A 24,881-nucleotide genomic window follows, 5' to 3' on the forward strand; every position below is an offset into this window, starting at 1 on the left:
TATGCAAGGTACTGAGTACAAGGAAAGCCAGGAAAAATTACAATGGTGCCACATAGACAAAGCTAAAATGTCTTCTTTCATTTTCTCAGTTTTAAAGAGAAAATTAATATTACTCTGAAAGTATCACTATGCACACCTAATTAATTAGGCTACCTTTCTAGCTACTGTATCTATGTTCCTTTGATGTCCCTCTGCCAACCTATTCTCTTCTGACCTAAAAAAAATAACCATAAAAAAAAATCAAAAAAAATCTGAGTGACCAACTGAGTGTCAGAGAAAACTGCATATGCTATGAGAATGCAGCTAGTTCACCTGAAGGTGAAAAGGCAAGAAAAATGTATTATTTGCTGGGAAACAAGAACAAAAATCCATGGAATAATATTCTAAGAGGAAACACACAACAAAAGTTAAGATAATCCTTTCTGCAAAAAAACTTCTGAAGCAGGCCTCCTCCACCCCATTCTAGATGGTATTAGTAGCAAAACCAAATAAATTCCCTTATATAATCTGATTTACAAATTGAAAATTGTTTTTTAACTTCGTCTGCATGCTGACATGCCATTCGAAAAGGATATGAACAATGTGAAGTCCTCTCATATGCTACTGGATGGCAATGGGCAGAAAACCAAAGTTTCAAATGCATGCTTCATATCTGCAAGTTAAACAAATTAAATGCCATCTTTACTTACCCTCAAGTTGTCTACATTGCACATTGACTTAATTGCATTCAAATTCCATAAATTCTCTCCTTCTGTTGATGTAAACACCACTCGTGAATAGCGATCACCTGGAATTACAGGAGGGGGGTTTTATAGATTGTTTGGGTTTGTCTGGTATCAAAGACTGAGGCAAAATCCCACCATTCAAAGGACACAGATGAAATCTTTGTCAAGTCATGGGAATCCACCTCCTTTTCAAGATGAGCTATTTATCTGTAAGACTCAGTCCACATGAAAGTTTCAGTTTCCTTAAAGTGCTTATAGTAAATATGGCATCTTCAATACTATGTACCACTTAGAAGCTCTACACACTTCTATTAAAACTATCTTCTGAAATATGACAAACAAAAATCAAAAGATCTAATCAGCAAACTATGAAATTCTTGGCACAGCATAATGGCAGTGCGCAGATAATAGTAATCAAAGGCTGATTTAGTAAGTCATTTGGGAATATAAATAATAATTATAAAGCTGTTTCTACAAGAATGCTTTTGCTTTAGAAGCAAATGTCTGCAGTGGAAATTGTTGTGATGTCCTTGAGGCCATTTTTAAGAATTCTACAGTTTAGACACATAGAGCTTAAATTACAAATTAAATCACATTTATTAGAAGAGAGCTTTTAGGAAAGGAAACTTATGCATAGCTAACAAAGGAAACATATATACACACACAAATATACAGTACTGCGTAACACAGTATGGTACTTCGGGTTAAGAAACATTATCATATTAATTACAATATTCCAAAAACCAAAAGGCTGAATTTTTCCCACTGCTGTGAACGTGCAGAATTTTTGCCTTTCGCAAGACTGTAACGAAAAGACTCAGGGGTAGTGCTTCATGATCTCTGACCATGCTTTAGGATCACGGAAACTGAAATCTGCAGATCCTGGAGCAGACAAAGAAAGATACCAGGAATGACTAAAATGGGTCAAGAGGAAATCAACTGTTTTCTTTACATAATGGACTGGCAAACTTTCCCATAGAAGTGCAATTCCTTCATGACTGCCACAACTGACACTACGCAGAAACAGTAGTGGAAAGAATGGGAGTGAGACTATGCAGAAACAGCAGGCAGGATAAGAGGAGTTAATTCTGCTTCAAGTTGCAGTTTATGCTCTGTAGAGTTTCAAGTACATTTCCTCTTCCTTACACAAGATATGCTTAGTCTAATTTGGTTCTGCTCACAGGAGCAGAAATGACGACCTTGCTCTCATCCTCTCACTTAAATGTAAGACCATACCGTAATCGAAACTAAAAATCATAAATCTGTTTTTCACCCGTCTTTCCTAGTCATTGCTCTCTCAGATCAAGTAATATAAACAAATAATTTCACAATTATGTTTTTGTGCTCTGTTATCAGTCCTCACATATTGAAGTAGCTGCAAAAGAGCCCAGGTCATTATATGAATAAAGGCAAGATCTACATCTGCTAATGCACGCTCTCTGCCAGAACAGGACTTATCAAAGTTTTGCAGTATGCCTTGTAAAAAGTCAATAAAGACTTCTTTGTGTTTTTTGTCCTCTAGTTTAACTTATCGACAGCTTCATAAGCCTTCAGTAATTTAAGGTGAGGGTTTTTTTTATTTTTGTTTCTTCAAGGGGGGTGTTTTGTTTGGGTTATTTTGTGTGTGTGTAGGGTTTTTATCGGGGGGGTGGGGGGGTGGGGGTGTCCCCTAAACAAACTCCTAAATTCTGTACAAGATATGACCTGTCTTTTAGGATAAATACAGGAAAAGTATTTTGACTTAGATTGATTTCTTAGAGTTAAGTTAATGGCACAGATAAAACACAACTTCTTCCCTAGTGTGAATTAAGTGCTACCTCTATAGTCATACACAAAACACTGCTTTTACAATGATCAGCATTACCAATAACTAATAAAAATTCTTAAAGGAAACGGAATCACTTAAAGGAAGCACTTTAAGTAAAAACACTTGCTTCCTAGGAAGAACCAATAGAAGACAACATTTCAGCCCAATTTCTTCGAAGACTTCTGCACGCAGAAAGAAGGTGCTTATCGTGAATATACCAAGCAAAAAATATTTTCCTAATAAGGCATACAATATACAGAAGAGCTCAGAAATCATTCAACTGGCAAAAGTTTTTAGCCTTCCTTACATCATTTCTCTACTTACTTGGAATATCACAGAAAAAGGTATCCTTGTGGAAGTTCCAGTCTGCTTGCCTCTTCTCTCTTTCGTAGTGATCATCTGACCATCTGTCATCTTGATGACTAAAACAGAATGAATAGTTTTACCTTACCTTAGCAAAGAGATTGTTTGGATACTCCTTCTATTAACAAGTCACACATTTTAATAGCTCTTACATATGAGAAAACATATTTTTACCAATGTGACTTTGGTATACAAGAAGTGAAACATTCACTGAATATTTCGTTTAAATTACGGACTTCAAAGGAAATGGCATTGAGCCCAGTACTGAAAATATCCATAATTAAAAGAGAAAACTAAAATGATACACTTTTTTTAAAGAGCTTGCGATGGGAAATATCTAGTTCCATGTGAAATGCCTTGAGAATTGTAGATGATCAGATTCAGTATTTATTGAAATCAGTGGCAATATATATATATTAACTTCAGAGGGCACTGGAGCAATCACTATGTACCTACAAAAAAGCCCAAATAAAACGCGTTTTTAATACAAATTCTTACCTTTTAGCTTGCTCATCCGCATATTTGAAAGGATAGTTTGCCAGTGTTGCTTTGTACCCTGTGTTTTTCACCATATTGTTCCATGTGACCAATCTCTGTCCTATGGCTGTCCCTCTTGGTTCAAAACCCTAGATGAAGATCATCATAAAATTCCATTAATACTTTTCATTCTTCAGCTCAAATGGGGAAAGTGGAAACATGATCAAAGTGATGGATAGTTTTCATTATGAAGCATAGTTACTCCAGGCATCTACTTTTAAAGGTAAAATGCTTTATGACAGGTCAGACAAAATCATGGCCAACTGTATAGAGTGACAAGGAATTAAGAATTCTTGCACGTACTACCTCTCTCCCTGAGAAGTGATGATAATTTAGTCTATCAAACTAGTTTTCAGAACAAGGGCATTCTACAAAGTCCTCTTCTGTGTCTCAATTATCACTCTTTACTGATGAAATATGCTTACAAACACTCAAGTATATCTTCTCTGTTTCTCCAAGAATAAGGTGAATCTTTAAATAATTCTGAAAGTGACTTTGAAACAATTTTAATAACTTGGCTGTTTTCAAGAAATATCCATTACATATGGATATGTACAGATATAGGCTACAATGATATAAATAACAATAACTTATAGGAACAGTATATTTTTATTTGAGGATAATAATTAAATACAGTATTTCCAATAAAAGTCCTGAAAGCTACTCATGGGTAAGACAGCTTATGAAAAGTAAGAAATTACACAGTATTTAACAGAATCTGATAAAAATTACTTTCAGTCTTTCAATATGGATATAATTTCATGCCCAGAAGGCACTTAGAATCCCCTTTCCTTTAATAGATCCTGGTCCTCACTCTTTGAAATCTGATTTAGAACGTATGGTCTGTGTTGTGTTGTACTGTGCTGTACATCTAAAACTGGGATGAATTTACATTGTTCTATCTACAGCAGTTCTGCTGAAGGACATATGACCTTTCAATAGCAAAATGCAGAAGGAATCTAAACTAGTGGATAACGCTCTCTGATGGGAACTGCATCTTTGTATCACCATTAGCTGCTCCAATGTCAAGACTTAATACTTTTTTTTTTTTAAATTAGAGGAATTAAAGAGCCTTGTAACAACTTATTTCTTTTGTGGATTCATTAGACAGAACTTGCTTCTGCAAGCGTAGTACCAATTGAATCTCCCTGGAAATTGATTGCCAAACGGGTTCATAGTACCAGAAACCTTTTCAGGCATATTAAGAGTCAGTTTTTTCCTGTGGGCAGATGTCAAATTAAGGGGAAGGTATCAATTGCCCTACTTGCCTCTTACTGTGTACTTTCAAGTACTGTGTACTTACTGGTATCACTGAAAAAACGGCAAACCAAAAAAACTTATTTGACAATGCAATTGATTAATATTTACGTACCAGCAATGGATCAGAGAAATCTGGAAGATCTGGAACTAATATTCCAACCAGCGCACACACCACTATTAACACAGTACACATGCCCAGGACCACCACAGGCCAGTCTGCTATCAGCGCAGCATAGCTACATGGAGAGAGGCAGAGAAAAAGATGTTACAGAAATGAAAGTTACACACAAAAGTACTCCACACTTCTATAAAGAACCATGTTTAAACACTGACCTGTTTGCTTTGTTATACTTACAGGAAATTAAGCTAGCTATCATAAATGGGTGGAAACTGTTTGGGAACAGTTTAAAAAAAAAGTGTAGAATTAAGAAGAAAAAAAAAACCAAACCCAAACACTTTCTATCAAATCTCCATACTGAAACTTTCTATTCTTACTTAGAAAAGCTTTTCACATCAGACTTATTTTTTCCCCACAGGATTCTAACAAAAATGCAGACTTTATCTCAGATTTTCTTTGTGCTGCTACAGAGGTGATTAACTATAGGCTACTGAAATAGATATTTCTGTTGTTTAGTACATGTTCAGTATTTAAAACTGCCATAGTAATAATTTACATAAAATGCTTTTACATTAAAAAATGCGCCCCCCGCCCCCCCAAAGCATATGTGAAGTAAAAGCTGTTGTTTAAGACTATTTCTTAACTTTATAGTTAACTTTTGGCATGGATATTATCCATGGTTGGGGACCACTAAAAATAGATGCTTTGTTAAAAATTTAATGATAGAAAACATTGCAGTTTCTTCTTTAAAAGCTTAAGCTTTTTTAAGAAAAAAATCAAAGAGAGGAAAAATCAATTTTAAAGTAAGACCCGAAAGAAAACACTTCCTCTATATTTAAAACAGTCACTTAAAAAATACTCAAGCCTTATATACCAATGATCCATAAAATATGTTTTAAATTCAAAGGTCCAAGGGAGCTGCGACATGATACATAAACTAATCAGCATTTATTGTTTAGTCTTCTAGAATAACACATACCCTCAGATTTTAACTCCTAGTTCATTCTAAATTAAGAGTATAAGAATTTTTATATGTAAATCTAATTTTCATCATTTTCACAAAATATTTTTATTTTTGTTAAATTGACAGAAAAGTATCAGAAAATAAAATGAAACCCAGAAATCTTTATTTATTAATAATTTTTCTTACAGTAAAGACTTGAATTCATAGAATTTATGTTTCAAGGGCAACATTGTCTAATCTTGGGAGCAAATAGAGTACAGAAAGTCCCATAAACTTTAACAGGCATTAGAAAAATAATTATAGGCTATGAATTATTCTATACCAATAGTCTCTGTACACACTAAATATTGATTAAGAAGATCTATACTCTTATTTCCTCCTCAAGTTACATGCAATAGAACATTAAGGTTTATAGCAGAGCACTCCTTTACTTATTTCTACTGTCTTAAAAGATTATGGTTCTTTTTCAGTTTCAGAGCAACTCATTACCTAATCACAGTTCAATTATCGGCTCTGCAGAAATTTTCTGTCCCATTGCTAAGAAGGGAGGTAATGCCCAGCTCCTCACTCCTGCAACAGTTTCCCAGTTTCCTAACTGTAAACTCGACGGCAGTGAGCAAACTTATTGCTGACTTTCCAAAGCATGTGGTCTAAGGGTCTAAGTACAGCTTTAAGGAGCAAGGAATTCCAAAGCCCTAGGTGTATCTCAATCTCCCATTAGGTAAACGTGGAATAATTCTTACACAAGAGGTTAATTAGCAAAAGCTTGAAAAGAAATCTGAAGTTTAAGTTTTTATTAAAGTGAATCACAAAGGGGCAGCTTGCCAGATGAGCAATTGTACAAAGTAGAAGTGAAGTAAATGACCTAATAGAATTTTCCTATTTATAGGACTGTTTTCATAAACACCAAGCTAGATTGACTATTATAGACATTTGCTCTTAAGTCATAAAAATTATACCCAAAAGATTTCTTTTCCTATTCATCACTACTGCCAGATTTACTGCTTTGACATGTTGTCTCTACACTTCCATTCTCAGCTGAGCAGCTCTTAAATTGGTTAAATGCTTCAGTCACTAGCTGTAAAACCCCCTATGTCCCAGGTGAAGTGTTTAACATGTTAATAAGCCACATACAGAAAAAAACAGTAAGTGCTTGTTTACACCTGCAAATTTGTCCTGTTTCTTGTATCACATACTGAAATTCAGATAAGCAAAGCTGACCTGGGCTAAAACATCAAAAAGGACTAACCACACTATATTTTGATTTTACTTGTCTGAGCATCATTTGGTGCTGCTGAGGGCTCTGGCTCCAACCAAGTTGCCTACAGCCAGCCTCGATCCCAACCCACTGTAAGTGGCTAAACAGATGACAGTTACTTTATTTTTCACCCATTAAAAAGCCATGAGTTTAGTTACTTTTTATTTTCTCTGTGAAAAGTAAGCCACTGCCCTGACTTAGATTCTGCATAAATCACCACTTGCCCAAAAAAGTCTGAGTCCAAGAGAAAAATGCTTAAATCAATTCCTCACTCAAGGAATCACATTCAGAAAGGACATCCTTAGTGCTATGCACATCCTTTAATACTTTTCTAAATCAGGATAACACCTCCTGCTTTTTGGTGCCTAATTAAAACAACGATTGTGCAATGAGCTGGACATATAGCTACACTGACACATTATCACCTTTTTTTTTTCTCCAAACTATTCAAGCACTGAATAATGAATTCTCAATAACTATGACACTGACTGAAATCTCTTTTTTCTGCCATTTCACCCCCTGATTTCAATCTAGTTGTTAGAATGGTAACGCTACTTTAAGCTGCCTTATAGTTTTTATTAATTTCTTTTCCCCTGATGTTTTTCACACACCTGAAAAAGGTTTGGGGTTGGGGGTTTTTTTCACTTTTTAAATAATTAAAAATGCTTAGGAGATACAGTAAAGTAATTCAATCATTATTTATCTCACCCATTTAGCACCACTAAAAGACTGGTTTCAAGCAATTTGCCCCAAGGTAATCTAAGACCTCAGATGCTTTCTTCAAAAGAAGGTAAAAAAGATAGTGTTTACTTTTCCTTCCCGTTTTAAGCTACAGCATAACACGTGGATAGTGTTAAACTTCTCAATTCAGCACTTATATGCAGACATACTACGGTTAAACCACTATCTAGTCTCATATAAAGAGATAGAAACATACCATATATAGTTTCCGTACCATAAAGAGGTCACTATGAGCAACAGACATTTGCGTGACTGAATTCATAATTAACAAACTGATTTATGCAACTCAAAACAGATACTTAGCAAACAGGCCTGTTCTTTACTGAAAGCAAAACCTAAAGGTGGATTATATTTTTAATGTATTTTCACTTGAGATGGTTTCTTATTGCTATTACTGATGCACTAACAGTTCTAGATAAGTTGCTCTGTTGTTTTCTATGACCCTGCCATTCTTCAGAGCATATACAGTCCAAACCTAGTGTTCCCGATTGCATGGGGTTTCTGGTTTTACGAAGAAGAAAAGATCATTACGGTGAAATTTTCTGAACTTTTCTGTCAGGTTATTTCATCAGTATTGATGATACTACCAAGCCACTTCTCAGAATAACCCTTAATCAAAAAGGTACTGAGCCACAGAGTTTTTATGCTTGTGCAGATAGCGTACATAAAAAAAAAAGAGAATGGCACAGATAGTAACAAAAAATGCCATCAAATATTTGAAAACAAGGAACATGGAAATCTGCATAGATTTTAAAATTCTGGCCCAGTATTTACAGAGAGACTACTTGTCTCTCCATAAATAGAGCACGTGAGTTTGGCCACTTTCTGTGGTCTATCCCCTTCCTGCTCCCCCAGGATTCACAGATGTGTGATTAGGGATGTTAAAGAGCTTGTCCCTGACTCCTCCTTTGAGTGTTTATTTAGGGACCCATTGCAGAACAAGTCTTCTGAACGTTGTCTGAACTTGCTGATGCTATCTGCCTCCACAATCTCCTATGGCAGTTTCAGAAATTCACCACCCACTGCATAAAGAAATAGGTTTTTCTTTTAAAATCTGCTTGAATTTGCCTACTATTTTCCTTGAACATTCCTTACTCTTGCACTGTGTGGGGAATAACAGCTTTGCTATCACCTCATCTACTGCTTTATGATTCTGCAAACCTCACGCGACAGTATTAGACCTTACCTTTTTGGTAACTTGAATGGTCTGGCTGGCCTGGAAGGAGGGAAAAAGAGAGTAATTGAAAATATATGAAATATACAAGCACATGCCAATTTGTTTAATTCTTCCCATACATGGAAAAGCAAATCATAAAAATCAGATATTTTAGAATATGAATTATTTTAAAAGGCATACAATCATATTCAATTGAGTCTTTGCAAACAAGTAATTCAGAGAATAATTACAGCTACAAAGACAGCTGGGTTTTCAAAAGGAATTTTATGCAGCTGATTTTTGGGATTACTATTCCAGAGGCTTTTCCAGTTTTCAACAAGAGACCAAATAAACCAACATGATAAAAATTCAGTACCATTGAAAATCATGATAAAGTTTGCATATGATGGGAACAGACAACCAAAACACCATGTTCTGACATTGCAAATCACAAGCCTTCTTAATTGTCCTTCGTAATTCCATTACAAAAACTTACTTTGGCCATAAATTCTGTCTTGCTATAATACAGGAAACAGAATGACAAAATGTACCTATACAAATTAACTTTTCTATGCAAGTTTTTGTTATTTCTTAAAAATCTAATATAAACAATATCACTTTGATGAGGGGATAGCAAACCCAAATGCAGATTATTCTTATCTACCACTGTTCAGCAAGCACTTCATTTTGTTCGCTACTGGATCAGTAAGTTTCACATGAATTTCACTTTAAAAAAAATTCCCATGAAGAAGCTGCAAGTCCTTTCAAGAATTTCCTGCCTGTGAATGTGACATACGATCACTCCGAAGATGTAACCATACCATGGCTTCAGTTAAGTTACGGACTTGTTTTACTTTTACCACCAAGGGCACATTTAATATTACTTCTTTAAAAAGGTACAGAAAACAATGAATTAAGAAACAGCTCCTTGCATAAAACAGATCACTTAGTATTTCTACATTGAGGTCTCCAAAAGAGTAGATTTGTATGCTTTCACACCACCAGATAAACAGTTCAAACTTCAGATTCCTCGAAGATTTTCACAAAAGTTTGAAGCTTAATTTGGTCCTCAGGAATGAGATCTGGTGTCCTTCGAAGCATAAGATTCAACACATTGGGCTGAAATTCTAGTCCAGGGGAACCAAAATGTTCTGGCAGAATCATCTCAAGATAGCTGCAACCATGCCCACACTAGGTGTGAGTACTGCTTAGACTGTATCTATTTCTAACTCTTGAGTGACTGTAAAGGTAAAGGTGAAATAATCCACATAAAGCTGAGCCGCTGACTCACAACACTATGTTACACCAAACAAAAAGTACAATCCAATGCAAACCAGCTCGTAACGTAGCAACGGGCCACTTCAGATATATATTCTACGCACTGCTAACTAACATGATAGTAAAAGGGCGATGAAAATGTAATTGACAGTGTAGAGTAATATAAACGTGACCATTCCTATTGTCCCTTTCCTCAGCAGAGAGGATGGAAGAACAAATTAAGCTAGCAAAGCTAAACACTGATGCTAAGCCCTCTTTTACTCTTCATCTTCATTCATGGTGTGTCTCAAGCAATATAGCACATAAATATAACTATGATGGAACATTCCATCAAGAAATATAAAGCTATTATATTTATTTCCTCAAGAAATATAAATCCATTTTAATTTAACTGTTGAAAAAAATAAGATTTGTATAAAAGCAAATTTCTAGCAGCTGTAATTCACTGTCTGGAAAAGCTCCAACCCAACGAAGCAGTAGAGTTGGTAACTGGGACATGCCCGTAGGTAGTACATAGTAGTAAAAATTGCTCCCTGCAGCCATGAGGAAGCTGGGGAAAAGGAGGAGCAAATAACCAATCTGCAGTTGCAGTAACTCAAGGATTAAGGAAATGCAGAGACAAGGATTTTCTGTTAAATACAGCCACAAAAATTAAGATCAAATCCATGAAATGTCACCAACCTTCAGACTGTAGTCCCAGATGCACAAATCTGACTTTCAGAGGTATCGAGCATACTCAATTTCACAACTGATACCAAAAACTTCTGGTGCCACCACAAGAACAACAGACTTGTCAGCAGCCAAAATGTACAGACACCCAAATAAACTGAGTTCTGAAATGACTTTGCAACAGTAAGTTGCCTCATGCTGAAAAGAAGCTGTGGCAGGCTCTGGGGACTGCTTGCCATCCTATCTACAGCCTCAACCACAAAACCAACTTTTCTCAGCTAAGCCTAGGCTGGATAGTAAGAAACTATTTACTTAAGTCAGAACTCACGAAACTTCTGTATGAAGAGAAACGCTCGAACAGACAAGCCCTTTCATGGACTAATTCAGCACCAAAACAGAGCACTGTAATTGTAATTTGTAATTGCAGCATATGCTCTTGTGTTTACAGATTAGGGAGAAATATATACAGACATATTTACTGTTAATATGGTGATTAAAACATGAATTTCTAGCTTTTATTTGTAAAGATCTGAATTTCCATATGTGCTCAGTCACTTGTGAAAGTGAGTCCCATTTTCATCCATGTCATAATGGACCATACCACAAGTGACAATACCATACAACTATTTGGCACAATCAACAGCCATCCAAGGACAATAACTAGTACAAGCTTTGTAATCATGCTGACTTGTATAAATATTTATATGACTATTCCAGTTTATATTGGCAGATAAAATTGCCTTCCGTATCCTCGGATTCTGTCATTTTTAGTACCCACTTTTACACCAAAGTTAATCTACAAGGTTGAAAAAACAAGCAGGTGCTTTAGTTGAGAATTCAGTCCCATAAAGGCAATGTTCTCCTCTGCACGGGCTGCAGCACTGCTATCCACATCCTCATACACCACGCTGTACGACCATTACCATGATCTCCACAACTCTATAAAGGGTTAGCTGGTTCATCCAGAGAGCCACATCCACAACGCTATGCACCCCCCCCAAATATAAGGGTTTGCTCAGTGAGGTACAGAACCTCATTTGAGGTCCTCAAAAAGCCAGCAAGACAAACATTTGTTGGGAAGGACCAATGTGTAATTGATAACCCTCTGGGGACAAGGCAGGCACCTTCTCAGTGTATCTTCTCGTATATTCACTCTTTCCACAGCAATCCCAGCCCCTTCTGCATACAAAATCTTAGTAGATAGGCACATTTTACATTTCTCTCTTCAAGCTTTACTCTATCTTTCAATTGCATCTCCGTAACTATATGGCAAAACAGATTTTCTCAACAGAACATAAAATCTGGTTTAGATAGAATTTTCAAAAATTAACTTTGCCCAATTTGTTTTAAACAGGGGTAAAAATACCAACACAACTATTCCTCATCCTCCCCCTTTCCCATCAAAACCAAACTACATTTCCCTCTGTTTCCTCCACCTGCAAAATATATTCAGTGCTGAACAAATGATGATGATTAAGTTCTTCAAAGTTAGGAAGGGTTAAAGGTCACACCTGCTATCAAACTGTTTTGTTTCAAAAAGCATGCATTAAAAAAACCTGTGTGCACCCGGGTGAATTCCAGCAGTGTAACCAATCCCTTGCAGCTGTTGTGATGACTCTATTATATCAGTCAATAGGAAAAGTTATCCCTGAAAACTATGCCCAAAAAATTCTTTAGTTATGCACTAAAATACAGAAATGCATGGCAAAACCAGATCTTTCCCACTTAACTAATGCTGCTGTATCTAATTTTTGAAGTATTATACTTATAGTTAGCCAGTTTAAATAACACTACTAACCTCCAAAAAAGTCTAGACAAAAAAAAAATCCTCATCAGTTTTCATGAGAAAAAAAATGGTGAATTCCATTATTTTGCTGGGACAAAAGCCAAGTTGATCTGTGTATTAAATAACCTCTGTACTCAGTTCTCACAAGTCTGATAGCAGAAAGTGACAATCACAGTTGTTTGTGACAGGACTAGCATGACCCAGTTATTACACAGATTACAGCCACTGATTAAAATCTAATACATACTATGCACCAAGGGGGGGAGAAGGGAAGGGGGAAGAAAAGGACAAGCCCTATTCTATGACCATTTACTGCAAGTCTCAGTCCCTATGCAACAGATGCTTTGCTTCACCCTGTCCTTTCCTAATGGCGAGTTTAGACTGAGCATCATACAATTAGGAACTACATAAAGAAAAGATAAATAGATTGGTTAAAAACCCCAGACATTTCTCAACAAGAAATGTATTTGGTTAACCAGCATCCTTTTGTGCAATACGGTGAAAAGGAGTGATGTTTTTAAAAAGTGTTGCTATAATATCTGAAAGTTTACTGTAGGAAATAACAAGAGTATCCGGAGGATGGATCAGGGCACTGGTTTGAACTGGACTATTACAGCTCTAATATTCACCTCTCCAGCCTAAATAAGCACTTAACCTCATCATTTTACCTATTCGAACAGTGAAGTAACAGAAGACATTTGTGCCTTTGTGTACATACCAACTTGAATAGGAGCAGTTCACACATATAAAAAAATTATTATTGCTTTACATATTTTTCTATCTGAGAAAGATGACAACTAGTGCTCTAGCTTCCTGAAGGGGAACATGCCATGCCACTTAGCCACATCCTGCCTTCAGGTTCTCAATGAAGCCAAAGTTCCCTTTCAGTTACAGCACTGAATGAGTTTTCTCATGAAAGTTAATAGACTGGCATGGGTATAAGCAGAGAGGGGTCTTTGGTCCTAATTTCAAGACTCACAATGGAAAGCAAGCTTTTGGAAATTGTTAAGTATTATTAAATCTAGTCCTATAACCTTCATGTCACCTGGACATTACACGGCACAAAGCAATGTTTCACAAACATGTTCCTCAGCATGGGACTGTTCCAAATGAATTTAACACTTAATAATAAAATTATGGATGGTTTACTGCTTTTGCAGTATATTTATTTCATTAACCTCATGCATTTCAGGGCAATACAAACCTGAACATGACAGAGAATAATAAAAGTATCTAGATATTCCAAGACATTCTTTTGCAGTCTTTCTTCACAAAGGTGAGAAAGGTATCAATTTAAGTAACCCCCTTTGCCTCACACCACAAGGAATCAATGCTAGCTGCTTCCTGAGCGGATGCAAGAAATCCTGCAGAAGGTAGCCACGAAATAGAAAATTAGCAAAACAGGCTGTGTTTGAAGCATATTTTGAAGAGAGTTTTCTACCTGTTGCAGAGCAACCAGCATTTTAAAAAAGTGTTAGCAGCTATCAATAACCTAAAAGGTTGAAAGAGATACTAATATGATTTTGAACAGGAACATTCCTGCCTACGTTGGTAATAACTTAAAAAAAAAATCAGTTAAAAAGCATCAACACATTCCAAAATATATGTTTGTACTAACTTATCCAAACAATACCTTCCTAAAACATTTTAAATTCATATTATAATTCTGGATATTACCCTGGCTAAACATTTGCTTTCCGATTTATTTCATGCCACTTAAATGCAAATAATTTCTATTTCGCACTGTGCAGATGTAGAGACTGAAGCTTGGATGTAGAAGAGCTTTTCTCCTTTTTTCCTTGGAAGAACAACAAACCAGTTAGACTTTGAGCTAAAATTAATGCCTATGGGGCTACCACCCTGACATGGGGCAGCACAGAGGCACTGCCTGGGACTGTTGCACCCTATTCTGAGGTGTAAGGAAACAACTAACAGCATCATGGATAGATCCGTAACTGTCAGTACAGGTGCTTCTCCTCTGTTTCATTCCTGGTAGACAGCAGCTAAGAGAAGCAGAAAGCTGCGCTCCTAGCAGCAATATCCAGCCAATTCCGGTGCTTTGCTGCAGCTGAGCCAGCTTCCACCGTTAGTTGAAAGGTACCATCTCCCAGCTGGAACCAGCACTAATTAAGGAAGCACCACTCTTCTTCATACCATTGCCTGCCATCAAACAGTTTATTATGAACCCCCAGCTGACTGGACTAGAAGCATCTCAAAAGATACACACCAGTCTTTGCAACCTCTTTTCCTACTTCATTGCACGAACTGGTCTCAGATGAAAAAGTACTGACTGCTGATAAACGCCATCCCTTAGCAAATCCAGCCGAGGTCCACGCTCAGCGACGTTTGAATATGACAGTGACAGCCAACCATAATCTCAGGGCTCAAAGCCGGGCACAAGTGTAGCACAGAAATGGTCACTGACAGAAACTTGACAGATTAGGAAAAGCTCAACTTTTCAAACAATCATTCAAAGAAAACTAACTGGTCAGGTGGCTGGTCTCCTTCATTTTGGTGATGAGCTGCACAAAATTTTGAAAATAAATGCATAGCTTACAGCTATTTATCATAAAGTAGTTGTCACAAGGATGTAAAGCAATCACTAACAGTACTGCAGATGACACAGCAGCAGAAGCAATCATGACAACTGCTCTAACAAAATAGGATCCAGAGTAAATGAACATTGTAGACATTGCAGTAGATCTGCAACATCTTCAGTTTCTGGCAGTATGGACAAACACTGACAGCCTTGCATAATCTTAATGCTACTTTCCTCATGAAGGTATTCGTAAGAGGGATGTATTATTTCTCTTGATACAAATAACGTCGCATCCATAAAAACACATAGCATATTTGCGAAATACTGTACTCTTTAGGACACAAACTATATCTTCTTTTTGAAGCACCTTGTATACCACAGGTGTCTAAACATACTGATAGAAAAAAATATCATTAAAAGGCCAATAGCAGAAAAACTAATTTTGCACTCTTGCTTTTCACTTAAAGATTCACTTGAGTCAAAAATGTTAAGTTACAATAAATAGTTGTATGTACTGAAAACCAAACAAAAATAATCAATATAAAGACTCCCCTGTCCAAAGATTATGAGATGTTTAACCCCAATGCTTTTACTTTGCCAGAGGGAAAGTATTCCCTTTGTTGGTAGATCTGGTTACAAGAATCGATAAAACATAGCTTTTTGTCATTATTACACTCAAGGATAAGCTAAATCCCCGCAGGATAGAATGAGATATGCACCATATTGTACATCTTCCATTAAAACATACAATACAAACTAAATCCCTGCAGAGGAAGAAAACCCTCATGTTTTCAGAATGTCATTGACCCATGGGAACAATTTAAATTGCTCTTAAATATAAAGCTAGCTTTTGCTGCTATATTGGATATAACACCTATGTGCTTTATCATTTTAACAATCACTACAATCACTCAGACAACAAATGCAACAGATTAAGTTGCCAAAAAGCTTTTTGCAAGCCTCCCAATTTAATTTTTTGCTGTGATGTGTAGATTTTTCCTTGATTCTAATCACAAATACTCTCTAGATATTTTTTAAACATGTATGTTTATTTTGTCTGCACTTAGCTTTACTTATTTATATCTATAAAGGAAGCAGCAGAAGGCTGTTGTAAAGATGACAAATAATTCAGTTTTCTGATAAGTTGCTTTTTTAAGGCTTTACTGAAAGCAAGAAAAATGCAAAGAATTTTCTTGTTCTCTCCCACATAAAATGTCAAGGAACAATCCAAAAAGGTTTTTTTTTTATCTCTAGATTATCAGGGTGAGATGATCTGAAACTAACTGCTATTTCATCCTGTTAAAAAGTGTGAAATCTCAGTGTTGCAGCTTTGCTTAACCTTATACTTACTAATTATTTCTACTAAGACTATTCTTTTGCATAAAATTAACCAAAATGAAAGTCTTTGTAGTAGAGAAACCAAAAATCAATAAGCTATTTGCCAACTATATTATAGATTTCAATTCACATTTTTATAGTTGAGATATCAAGCTTTATAAAGGTTCTTGCCTGCTCTTCTTGTATTCTTACCTACCTCTTCATTTCCAACTGAGGATCTGCTCTATGGTCACAGCAAGTATGAGCAAATAACATTGCCCTTCTGCAAAGAAAGCAATTGTAAGGAAGGTGTTACTAATAACAAAATAACTGGCCGAGTGATCCTTGCTCTATCTGATTTAAATTTAGCATAAAAGTGTATGCTTTACTGACCTACAGCATGTACACTGGATAAAACCAGACTCCTTGAACATCAGTGGCAAACCCTATGAACTTAACCAAGCCAAGGTTTTGCTTGCTTTCTTTCTACTACGAAATCAATATTAAACTTTATTAAGCTACCTTGAAAAAGTAACAGGTAGTTTTGACATCTCCCAGTCACAAACTTCTGGCTCATGCCAACACACAATAGGAAAACATGTTTCCATCAAGTCCACAGAGATGGGGAAAGGTCAACGAAATCATACTGACATCCTATACGTAAGTATTTTCATTTGAAAGTTATTTTGGTAAGTTTAGCATCAGGGCTGGAAGGAATGTCCTATGAAGAGCAGCTGAGGACTTTGGGCTTGTCTAGTCCGGAGAAAAGGAGGCTGAGGGGCGACCTCATTGCTCTCTACAGCTTCCTGAGGAGGGGAAGGGGAGAGGGAGGTGCTGATCTCTTCTCCCTGGTACCCAGTGATAGGAACGGTTCAAAGCTGTGCCAGGGGAGGTTCAGACTGGACATTAGGAAGCATTTCTTTACCAAGAGGGTGGTCAAACACTGGAACAGGCTTCCTAGAGAGGTGGTTGATGTCCCAAGCCTGTCAATGTTTACGAGGCTTTTGGACAATGTCCTTAACAACATGCTTTAACTTGGTCAGCCCTGAAGAGGTCAGGCAGTTGGACTAGATGATCATTGTAGGTCCCTTCCAACTGAAATAGTCTACTCTGTTCTACCCCTGTATGATTCATTATACATTAAAATTAAAATTGCTATAAATTTATAACATACAGATGACTTGAAATTGAAATGCTCCTATAAACATCTCCAAGGTTCGGGGTTTGTAGTTTTTTCCCCACCTCTTTTACTTGCTGCTCCATATGGATGATATACATGCAGGTGCCCAGGATTTACTTACAAAGTCTTCAGTTTAAGGTGCCTTAGAAACTCATTTTTGCAACACTGACTTCTAATGTCTTCCCTCTTTCAGCTTCAATAACTGATTAAATATTACCAACTACTAGGAAAGCTGGCTCTTTTCCTTAATAGCATCTACTTGGTTCACTTGTCTTGAAGAGGAAGTAAATCATCTTTCTCTGTAAGAAAATCTGACAGTGTATGAAGGAGCCAAGTAAATATACACCCTTCTAACATTTTTCTAATATTCTTCTTTCCCTAAACTTTTCTCCAATGAGTGTTGCCACTTCTAAACACAGTTCTCAAACTGTCAATAAGAAAACTAATTTAAACTGGATTGTCCCAGCTTTAAATGGCAAAGTTTATACATAATTTAAAGTATATTCTTCTTCAAAAGGTTTAATTGAAGCTATATATATTCCTTTAACTTCTGAAGCACTAAGGGCAGGACCACATATAGCACTGCTTGGCAAGTTAAACAAAAGTTCTGAACTATTCAAGACAATAAAAAAGGCTTAGTAAAATACCACCATGAATCACTATTTGAAAACAAGCCAACAGTTAATTTGGAGCAGACTAATATTATTTCAAGATCCTTTGCAAGTCTAAAACCATTAGTCTTTTTTTCTTTTCTTAGTAATTACAGTGAAATTAATAGATATGTTCTGGGATTTAAATGATGACTAGAGTAGTTTTCAGCATTTTTACTGGCAAAAAGTTCCTTCCTTAGAAATATTTTATTTCAAAGCTGTTTTTATTACACTTCCCAGTTGAATGGAGCAATGCAAGGTCATGGTCACATCTTGTATTTCTCTGACAGACAGGAAATTAACATGATCCAAGAAATCACAACATACACACAAGAAAAACTCCATCCCATGGTACCAAAGAGAATGAAAGAGATGTACAAGAGCACCTATTTTTATCAAGGTATTTCTCCACAAAGACTGAAATCCATGTTCTTAAGCATATGTAAGTTTGACTCTGGAGTAGGGAGACTTCAGGCTGTCATATATCATGCTTCAACTGGTACATGCTTCAGTCTTCCTTCCTGTGCAGATGTACATTTGTGAATGTAAGTCACCAGGGGGTTTATTTTTGCTCTCAGAAAACCTCCTTTGACCAGAGAGCCTTTTTAGACTACAAGCCCTTACAATTTCTCCAAATTATTAGACTGACTATGGGGACAAACACTAGGTTTTTTCTTTCTACATATTTAATTTCTTGCAGTGAATGAAAATACTGTTACTTAAGCAATTTTGTTCTAAATTTAGTGAAGTATTTCACTTCAAACATACATTTCGGTGTTGAGCTGCTGTTCCAGTGTCTGTGAATCTAGTCACTTAGAATGTCATAATTTTTCAATGATATGAAACAAGCATATATTCCACACAATTAAAAGATTTAAAAGGATTTAGTAAGCAATTACACAAAAAAGGCTCTTTAGCTTATGCTGACACAGATGAAATACTGTACGTATGTAATGCAACATCACCTTTTGTACCTCCTGAGATTAAATTTGTTTTGTTTGCTCAGTAAGAAGCATGCAAAAAAGGGAATATTTACTGAACATTTAAAGGTTTTCAGTATTGTAGCTAAGACCCCCTAAAAGCACTGCAAGATTAAACAGACTATAAAACAGATTTAATACAATCAGAACTGTTCAGCAGAAAGTTAGCAAACGCTCACCCATTTGATTGAACAAACTAAACATCCTACAAACTGGAAATGAAACAGAAGAATTTTGTGGACAGTATCCCATTAACATCACAGATAATACTGGAAAAGTGGGAGAAGTGATGCATGCAAGCTTTTCTAGTCCAGTACACTCATCTATTTATGATTTTATTAAAAAACCCCTAACTTTCAAAGAGGGGCCAGGCTTTCTGAAATACAATCGGGATTTCTACCTGTAACTTCCCTTACCTTTACTGATCTGTTAGTGGTACCATCTCATTTCTATTTTGCATTGATAGTCAAGGCTTTAAGAGATTTTTTTTATTCAGCAGATATCCTTGGTAGAAACCTCATAGCAATCTTAGTGTAGCAAAATTAATGCTAAATTGCTCAGGCACCCTCTGTATCTCCCTCTTGCATTGTGTTTGGTTTTTTTTTTTGTTTTTACTGTTCTAGCACCACTGACTACTTAAAAGCATGCACATCAATTATCACTTACTAGGAGATGAAGACAACATTGAAATATCACCAGAGAGGAAGGACAAGTTATTTTGGAAGGAGCTAAAGACAGAGACAACTACGGCAACTTAAAAAGAGCTTTCCAAAGTCAATGTTCCTCATTCTGCACTCTCCCTCCATCATAAGTAAGACTGAAAACTTTTAAGTAGGAATACCCAAATCTTTCAAATCCCATCTCTTTAAGAGGGCTGAAAATGAGGTCATTGCCACTTTTAGTTTAGACTTTTGCTCTTTGTTGTCTAGTGTTGTCTTGTTTCACATTTGAACCTTATCACAACCAATTATTAAAAGTGAATGAGAACAACTATACATGGTCAAAACATTCCAACAAACTGCCATAGTTTTGGCTGTTCCGCCACCTTTTTTTCTAAATACTTGGATGTAAATACTCAGTTTTAAAAGTCATCTCAAAAACCACACCGATTAGTCCTTTCCAAGAAGGAACACAGCTGATGCTGGTTTTCCAGTCAATTTAGCACAAAAGAAAGGACCCATGTTTTCTACCATTTCCCTCACATTATCAGATTTGTGTCTTCTGAAAACTGCAGTTCAAAGGCCCAGCAGATTGCTAGCTAAGTACTAGCTCTTCTGTTGTTCAAGGAGAGGTGAGGGATACAGGGCACAGGAAATTCATCTTCAACTCCAGAACCTGGAGTTTATAAGTCGCAGAGACTAAAGGTCAAAATATGGCCAGGTTGGTACTCAGCTGCACTCAGACCAGAGCAGGAATCTTCCAAGTCCCTTTTTCCTATTGCAAAAATGCTTGCTTCAAAGCAATCTAAGTCTTGACAAACAGCAATGCTTAATTAATACAATTAAAAGTCTGCAAAAATCCCTTGGACTGCCTAATGAATGAGGTTTGGTTTTTTAAGTGCACTTAATATTTTTCTAGGCATGTTATTTTTAATTTGGTCAGCCACTGAATTATAAATGGCATTTTTTATTTGTATTCTGGTCTCTGCATGTCAGCCCTTTGCTTTCAGCTCTGTGCAAGACTAACGGAAAGTGCAGCATGTTGTTTGCATAGCCAACAATGCACAATAATTATCACAGGAACAGTAATGAATTAATAAAACCAGATAGAAACCTCTTAAGGTACCACACTTAAGGGATAATGTAAGACTAAAAATAAAAATGAGTAAAATGAGCAAAAATGGGAGAGCACAGCTCAAATTATTGACTGCCATGAAATTTTTTTTTCTGAGAAAGAAAAAGAACCAGTTCATTTGTTTGGTCACAGGGAGAGCTCTTCCTCCACACATGCACAACAGAGAATCCCACATTTGGACTCAGATTGAGAAGGATGCATGAGACTGCTACACATTTCCTTTCCCTTCCTCAACTACATTAAAATCCCCAAGTATGCCACTGGGCTGTTAATGCTGCAACACAAAAGGCAGCATCTATTTTGTGGTTCCCATGCGTCTCCAAGCCTCTTCATTCTGGAAAATCATTGGATAAAGAATTCCTATTTTAGCATGGAGTAAGTGGCTTAAATGAAAATAGCACCAGAATTCTTATTATTTCCATACAAATTACCAACATGCAGGAACTCATCTACAGCACAACTCAAGATATTTGTAACATCCTGAACACTGCATGAAATGATGGTAACAACTTCTGCCTTTTAGTTGCTGAAGGTTGATAAAAAGGTTCAGAAACAACCTTTGAAAATATGACCTACAGGATTTTTTTTTTTTTTTAAAGATGTCTATTTTTAATCTTCCTAGGGGAAGGGAATAAGTCTCTTTTATTAATCTATTAACACAGTATAATCCTACATATTGTACAAAAGACATCAGTGCACATTTTATATAAAAAGTGAAAAAAAAAGAATCTTTGAATGCATTAAATACAGCAGAAGCTAACAATTTTCAAACCGGAAAATATTTAGATGGATGGAAAATACTTTGTTTAAAAAACTCCAGGTAGGAGTTCTTCTGAACAGTTAATGTTGCTGAAATGAGAATATTTGAAAATACTCTATACACATGTATATGTATAATCAGCTCTACAAGCCATGCAGAATGTACTAGATAACAATTATCCTTTTCCTGGAATCAAGCAGGGAGCTGTTTCATAACAAAGTCTTGTTATTAAGATTGGTATTTGGCAAACATTCCCTTGCTTTTTGAAAAAACAAGAGCTTTTTATTTCTTTCTGGATCTAATCGTTATGCCAAGTAACTAGAAGGAAAACATAAAATGGGTAAGAGGCAGCTATAACATTCTATCCTCACTTCACAGATTTTTCATTTTTTTAGATCTCCTTTTTAAAGTATTAAAGTGTAAGTATTGGCATATATCTGCAATACTGTTTCAACAGTGTGTGTGGCACAGAACTCTCTGAAATACAGCAGAACTCAGAATCCCAGAACCATCACATAAACCTGCAATACTGAAACAGTTTAAAAGCAGGCTTAAATCTAACTGAAAGGAAGATGTACAGTAAGCCTGAAGATATTAATGCTTTACCAGTACTACGTTTTTGGCCTTGCTTAGAATCTAAATTGGTCTTGCAAGCGAAAAATTTGAATCCAGCCGTTCAAACTAAGCAAGCTTTGGGAGCTAAAATCTCCAAACCAGGCTGGTGAGGAATGAGGAGCGATTTACATATATCCCAAAGACTTTAATTTTAGCCAAAGTAATAATTCTGTGAGGCTTTAAACTGGTTTTATTTTCATATTCTAGCTTTAGATGACTGCATGATCATAGAGAGATCATCCCACGTGTCCTTTTATTGTCTTTTTACCAGAGATAATTCAGATGCTTTTCAGAGTTCTCTTTACTTATCTGCTTCAGCCAAAAGCATTAGCAGTGTAGTCTTGAAATGTAAATAATGGCAGGTGATATAGAGCAGGTCTGCTCCAAGCAGAGAGTATTTGTATGAGTTTATTCGTTCAATGTTGCAGAAGTTCAAGCACTACACGCACCAGCAGTTTGGAGCAGTTTCCTTATCAGCAGTACCATCAGTCCAAGTCCATACATCTACGTTTTCTAAACTGTATCCCCAAAGAGAGATTCCAAAAGAGTTGGCATCACGATTAGCAAGGATACAGGTAGCTTTTAACTGGTGTTTTCCCATTAAAAAGTTCACATACAAGTCTGAGAGAAGTAATTCAATTTGGTTGCAGAGACAACATGCACAGAACTGTTACCCCGTGCTTTCCACAACCCTGAGACAACTTACTGAATAATCACAGAATCATAAAATGGTTTGGGTTGGAAGGGACCTTAAAGATCACCTAGTTCCAACACCCCTGCCATGGGCAGGAACACCTTCCACTAGACCAAGCTGCTCAAAGCCCCATCCAACCTGGCCTTGAACACTTCCAAGGATGGGCATCCACAACCTACCTGGGCTACCTGTTCCAGTGCCTCACCACCCTCTTCCTCTTTTGCTCCTATTTACATGCATACATTCCTATATAATATCTATATAAATAATAGATATTGAAAAATACCAGGAATGATTTTAAGAGTTTTCTGGCTTTACATTTCTTTACTGTAGTGTTTAGTTCTGCTAGAATATGCAACACTTCATTATTTATTTTATCCTCCTTTCATCCCACTAAACATGCTGCTGGGCTGCATAGTTTTACTCTTCCCCAGTGACTCCTAACTCAGCGCTTCCAGTTGTCAAGCATCAGTCTTCATGCTTCTTCCACTACTTCAGATTAACAGCCTTACTTGGTTCTTCTTCCTCATTTCTACTGTCTCTCAGCAAAGGTTGCTGATGATTACAGAAGCAGATGGCAGCAAAGGAGGGGCAGTAACATTCCAGTGGCTCTAAGCCCCACAGGCTTCTTGAGATACGTAAGTGCATTCAGACAATAACAGTTACTACAACATGAGTCCTCCAAAGGCCCAGGGTAGGAAAAAAAATCTTCCAATAGTACCTGAAAAGAAGAACTAATCATACCATGCTCCAAACAGGTAAGCTCAGAAACCGTTTGTCAAAAAGCAAATCAAGTCCCTGGACAATTGCACTCTGATATGGAGAGACAGCTGGAATTTCCCAGAGAGTGTTTGTGCGGTCAAGATATTATGTCCACTAAAAAAAGAGGTACGAGCATATTTGAATGAACTACATCTTAAATATGTGCACAAAATCACACAAAAAAACCCAACTTTGCTCAAGATCTTCCAACCTTAGAAAAATATCTAAAAATCATCACAATTATTATGACCAACAGTGGACTTATTTTACCTGCTTTTACATTATAATTTTTTGCCACAATCACACTGTAAATCAGCAACCACTAAAAATATTTTCTCTTATGCTACAAGCCTTTTTCACCAATCTAAAAGAAGTACCAGTTGCCCAAAAGAAGTACCAGTTGCCCAAAAGAAGTACCAGTTGCCCAAAAGAAGTACCAGTTGCCCAAAAGAAGTACCAGTTGCCCAAAAGAAGTACCAGTTGCCCAAAAGAAGTACCAGTTGCCCAAAAGAAGTACCAGTTGCCCAAAAGAAGTACCAGTTGCCCAGACATTCAAGTTATGGTGTATAGATGACATTTCCATGTAATTTAGTTTAAACTTCAAAGCTGAACACACTACAAAATTCCAGATCCAGCCAGTTTTAAGAGGATAGGACAAGCATGGCATTATTTCAATCCTTCTTCTTTATACACTCCAATCTGCAATGATATACCAGAGCCACATTCCTTTAATATTAGGTCACCGACAGACGTTAAGCCTTGGGCTTCAAAACCTGACAAAACCTGTCGAGCTGAAACAATTGGTTACCTGCCTAGAGCTGTAAAAGCATTAGCGATACAGTTCGCAAAATGTGTTCGTCCCCCTCTATCTAATCACATCTTTTCCCCCCTCTTAAACTTAAAATTTTAACAATATTTGAATGCATTT

The 24,881-nt window shown here is 36.5% G+C and overlaps 1 protein-coding gene across 6 annotated transcripts in view; it reads right to left on the minus strand.

The window, feature by feature from the left end:
* Positions 1–24,881, minus strand: part of DISP1 (dispatched RND transporter family member 1) — a 94,027-nt gene that overhangs the window by 8,682 nt on the left and 60,464 nt on the right. For all 6 annotated transcript variants that reach the window (XM_075042575.1, XM_075042576.1, XM_075042577.1 and 3 more), the window contains exons 3-7: positions 8,960–8,989; positions 4,805–4,928; positions 3,394–3,521; positions 2,857–2,954; positions 690–787 (exon numbers count right to left, since the gene is read on the minus strand). In XM_075042575.1, coding sequence (XP_074898676.1) covers positions 690–787; positions 2,857–2,954; positions 3,394–3,521; positions 4,805–4,928; positions 8,960–8,989 — 478 coding nt within the window. The remainder of the gene's footprint in view (positions 1–689; positions 788–2,856; positions 2,955–3,393; positions 3,522–4,804; positions 4,929–8,959; positions 8,990–24,881) is intronic.

The sequence above is a fragment of the Buteo buteo genome, chromosome 12 (assembly GCF_964188355.1).
Source record: "Buteo buteo chromosome 12, bButBut1.hap1.1, whole genome shotgun sequence".
Classification (NCBI taxonomy): domain Eukaryota; kingdom Metazoa; phylum Chordata; class Aves; order Accipitriformes; family Accipitridae; genus Buteo; species Buteo buteo.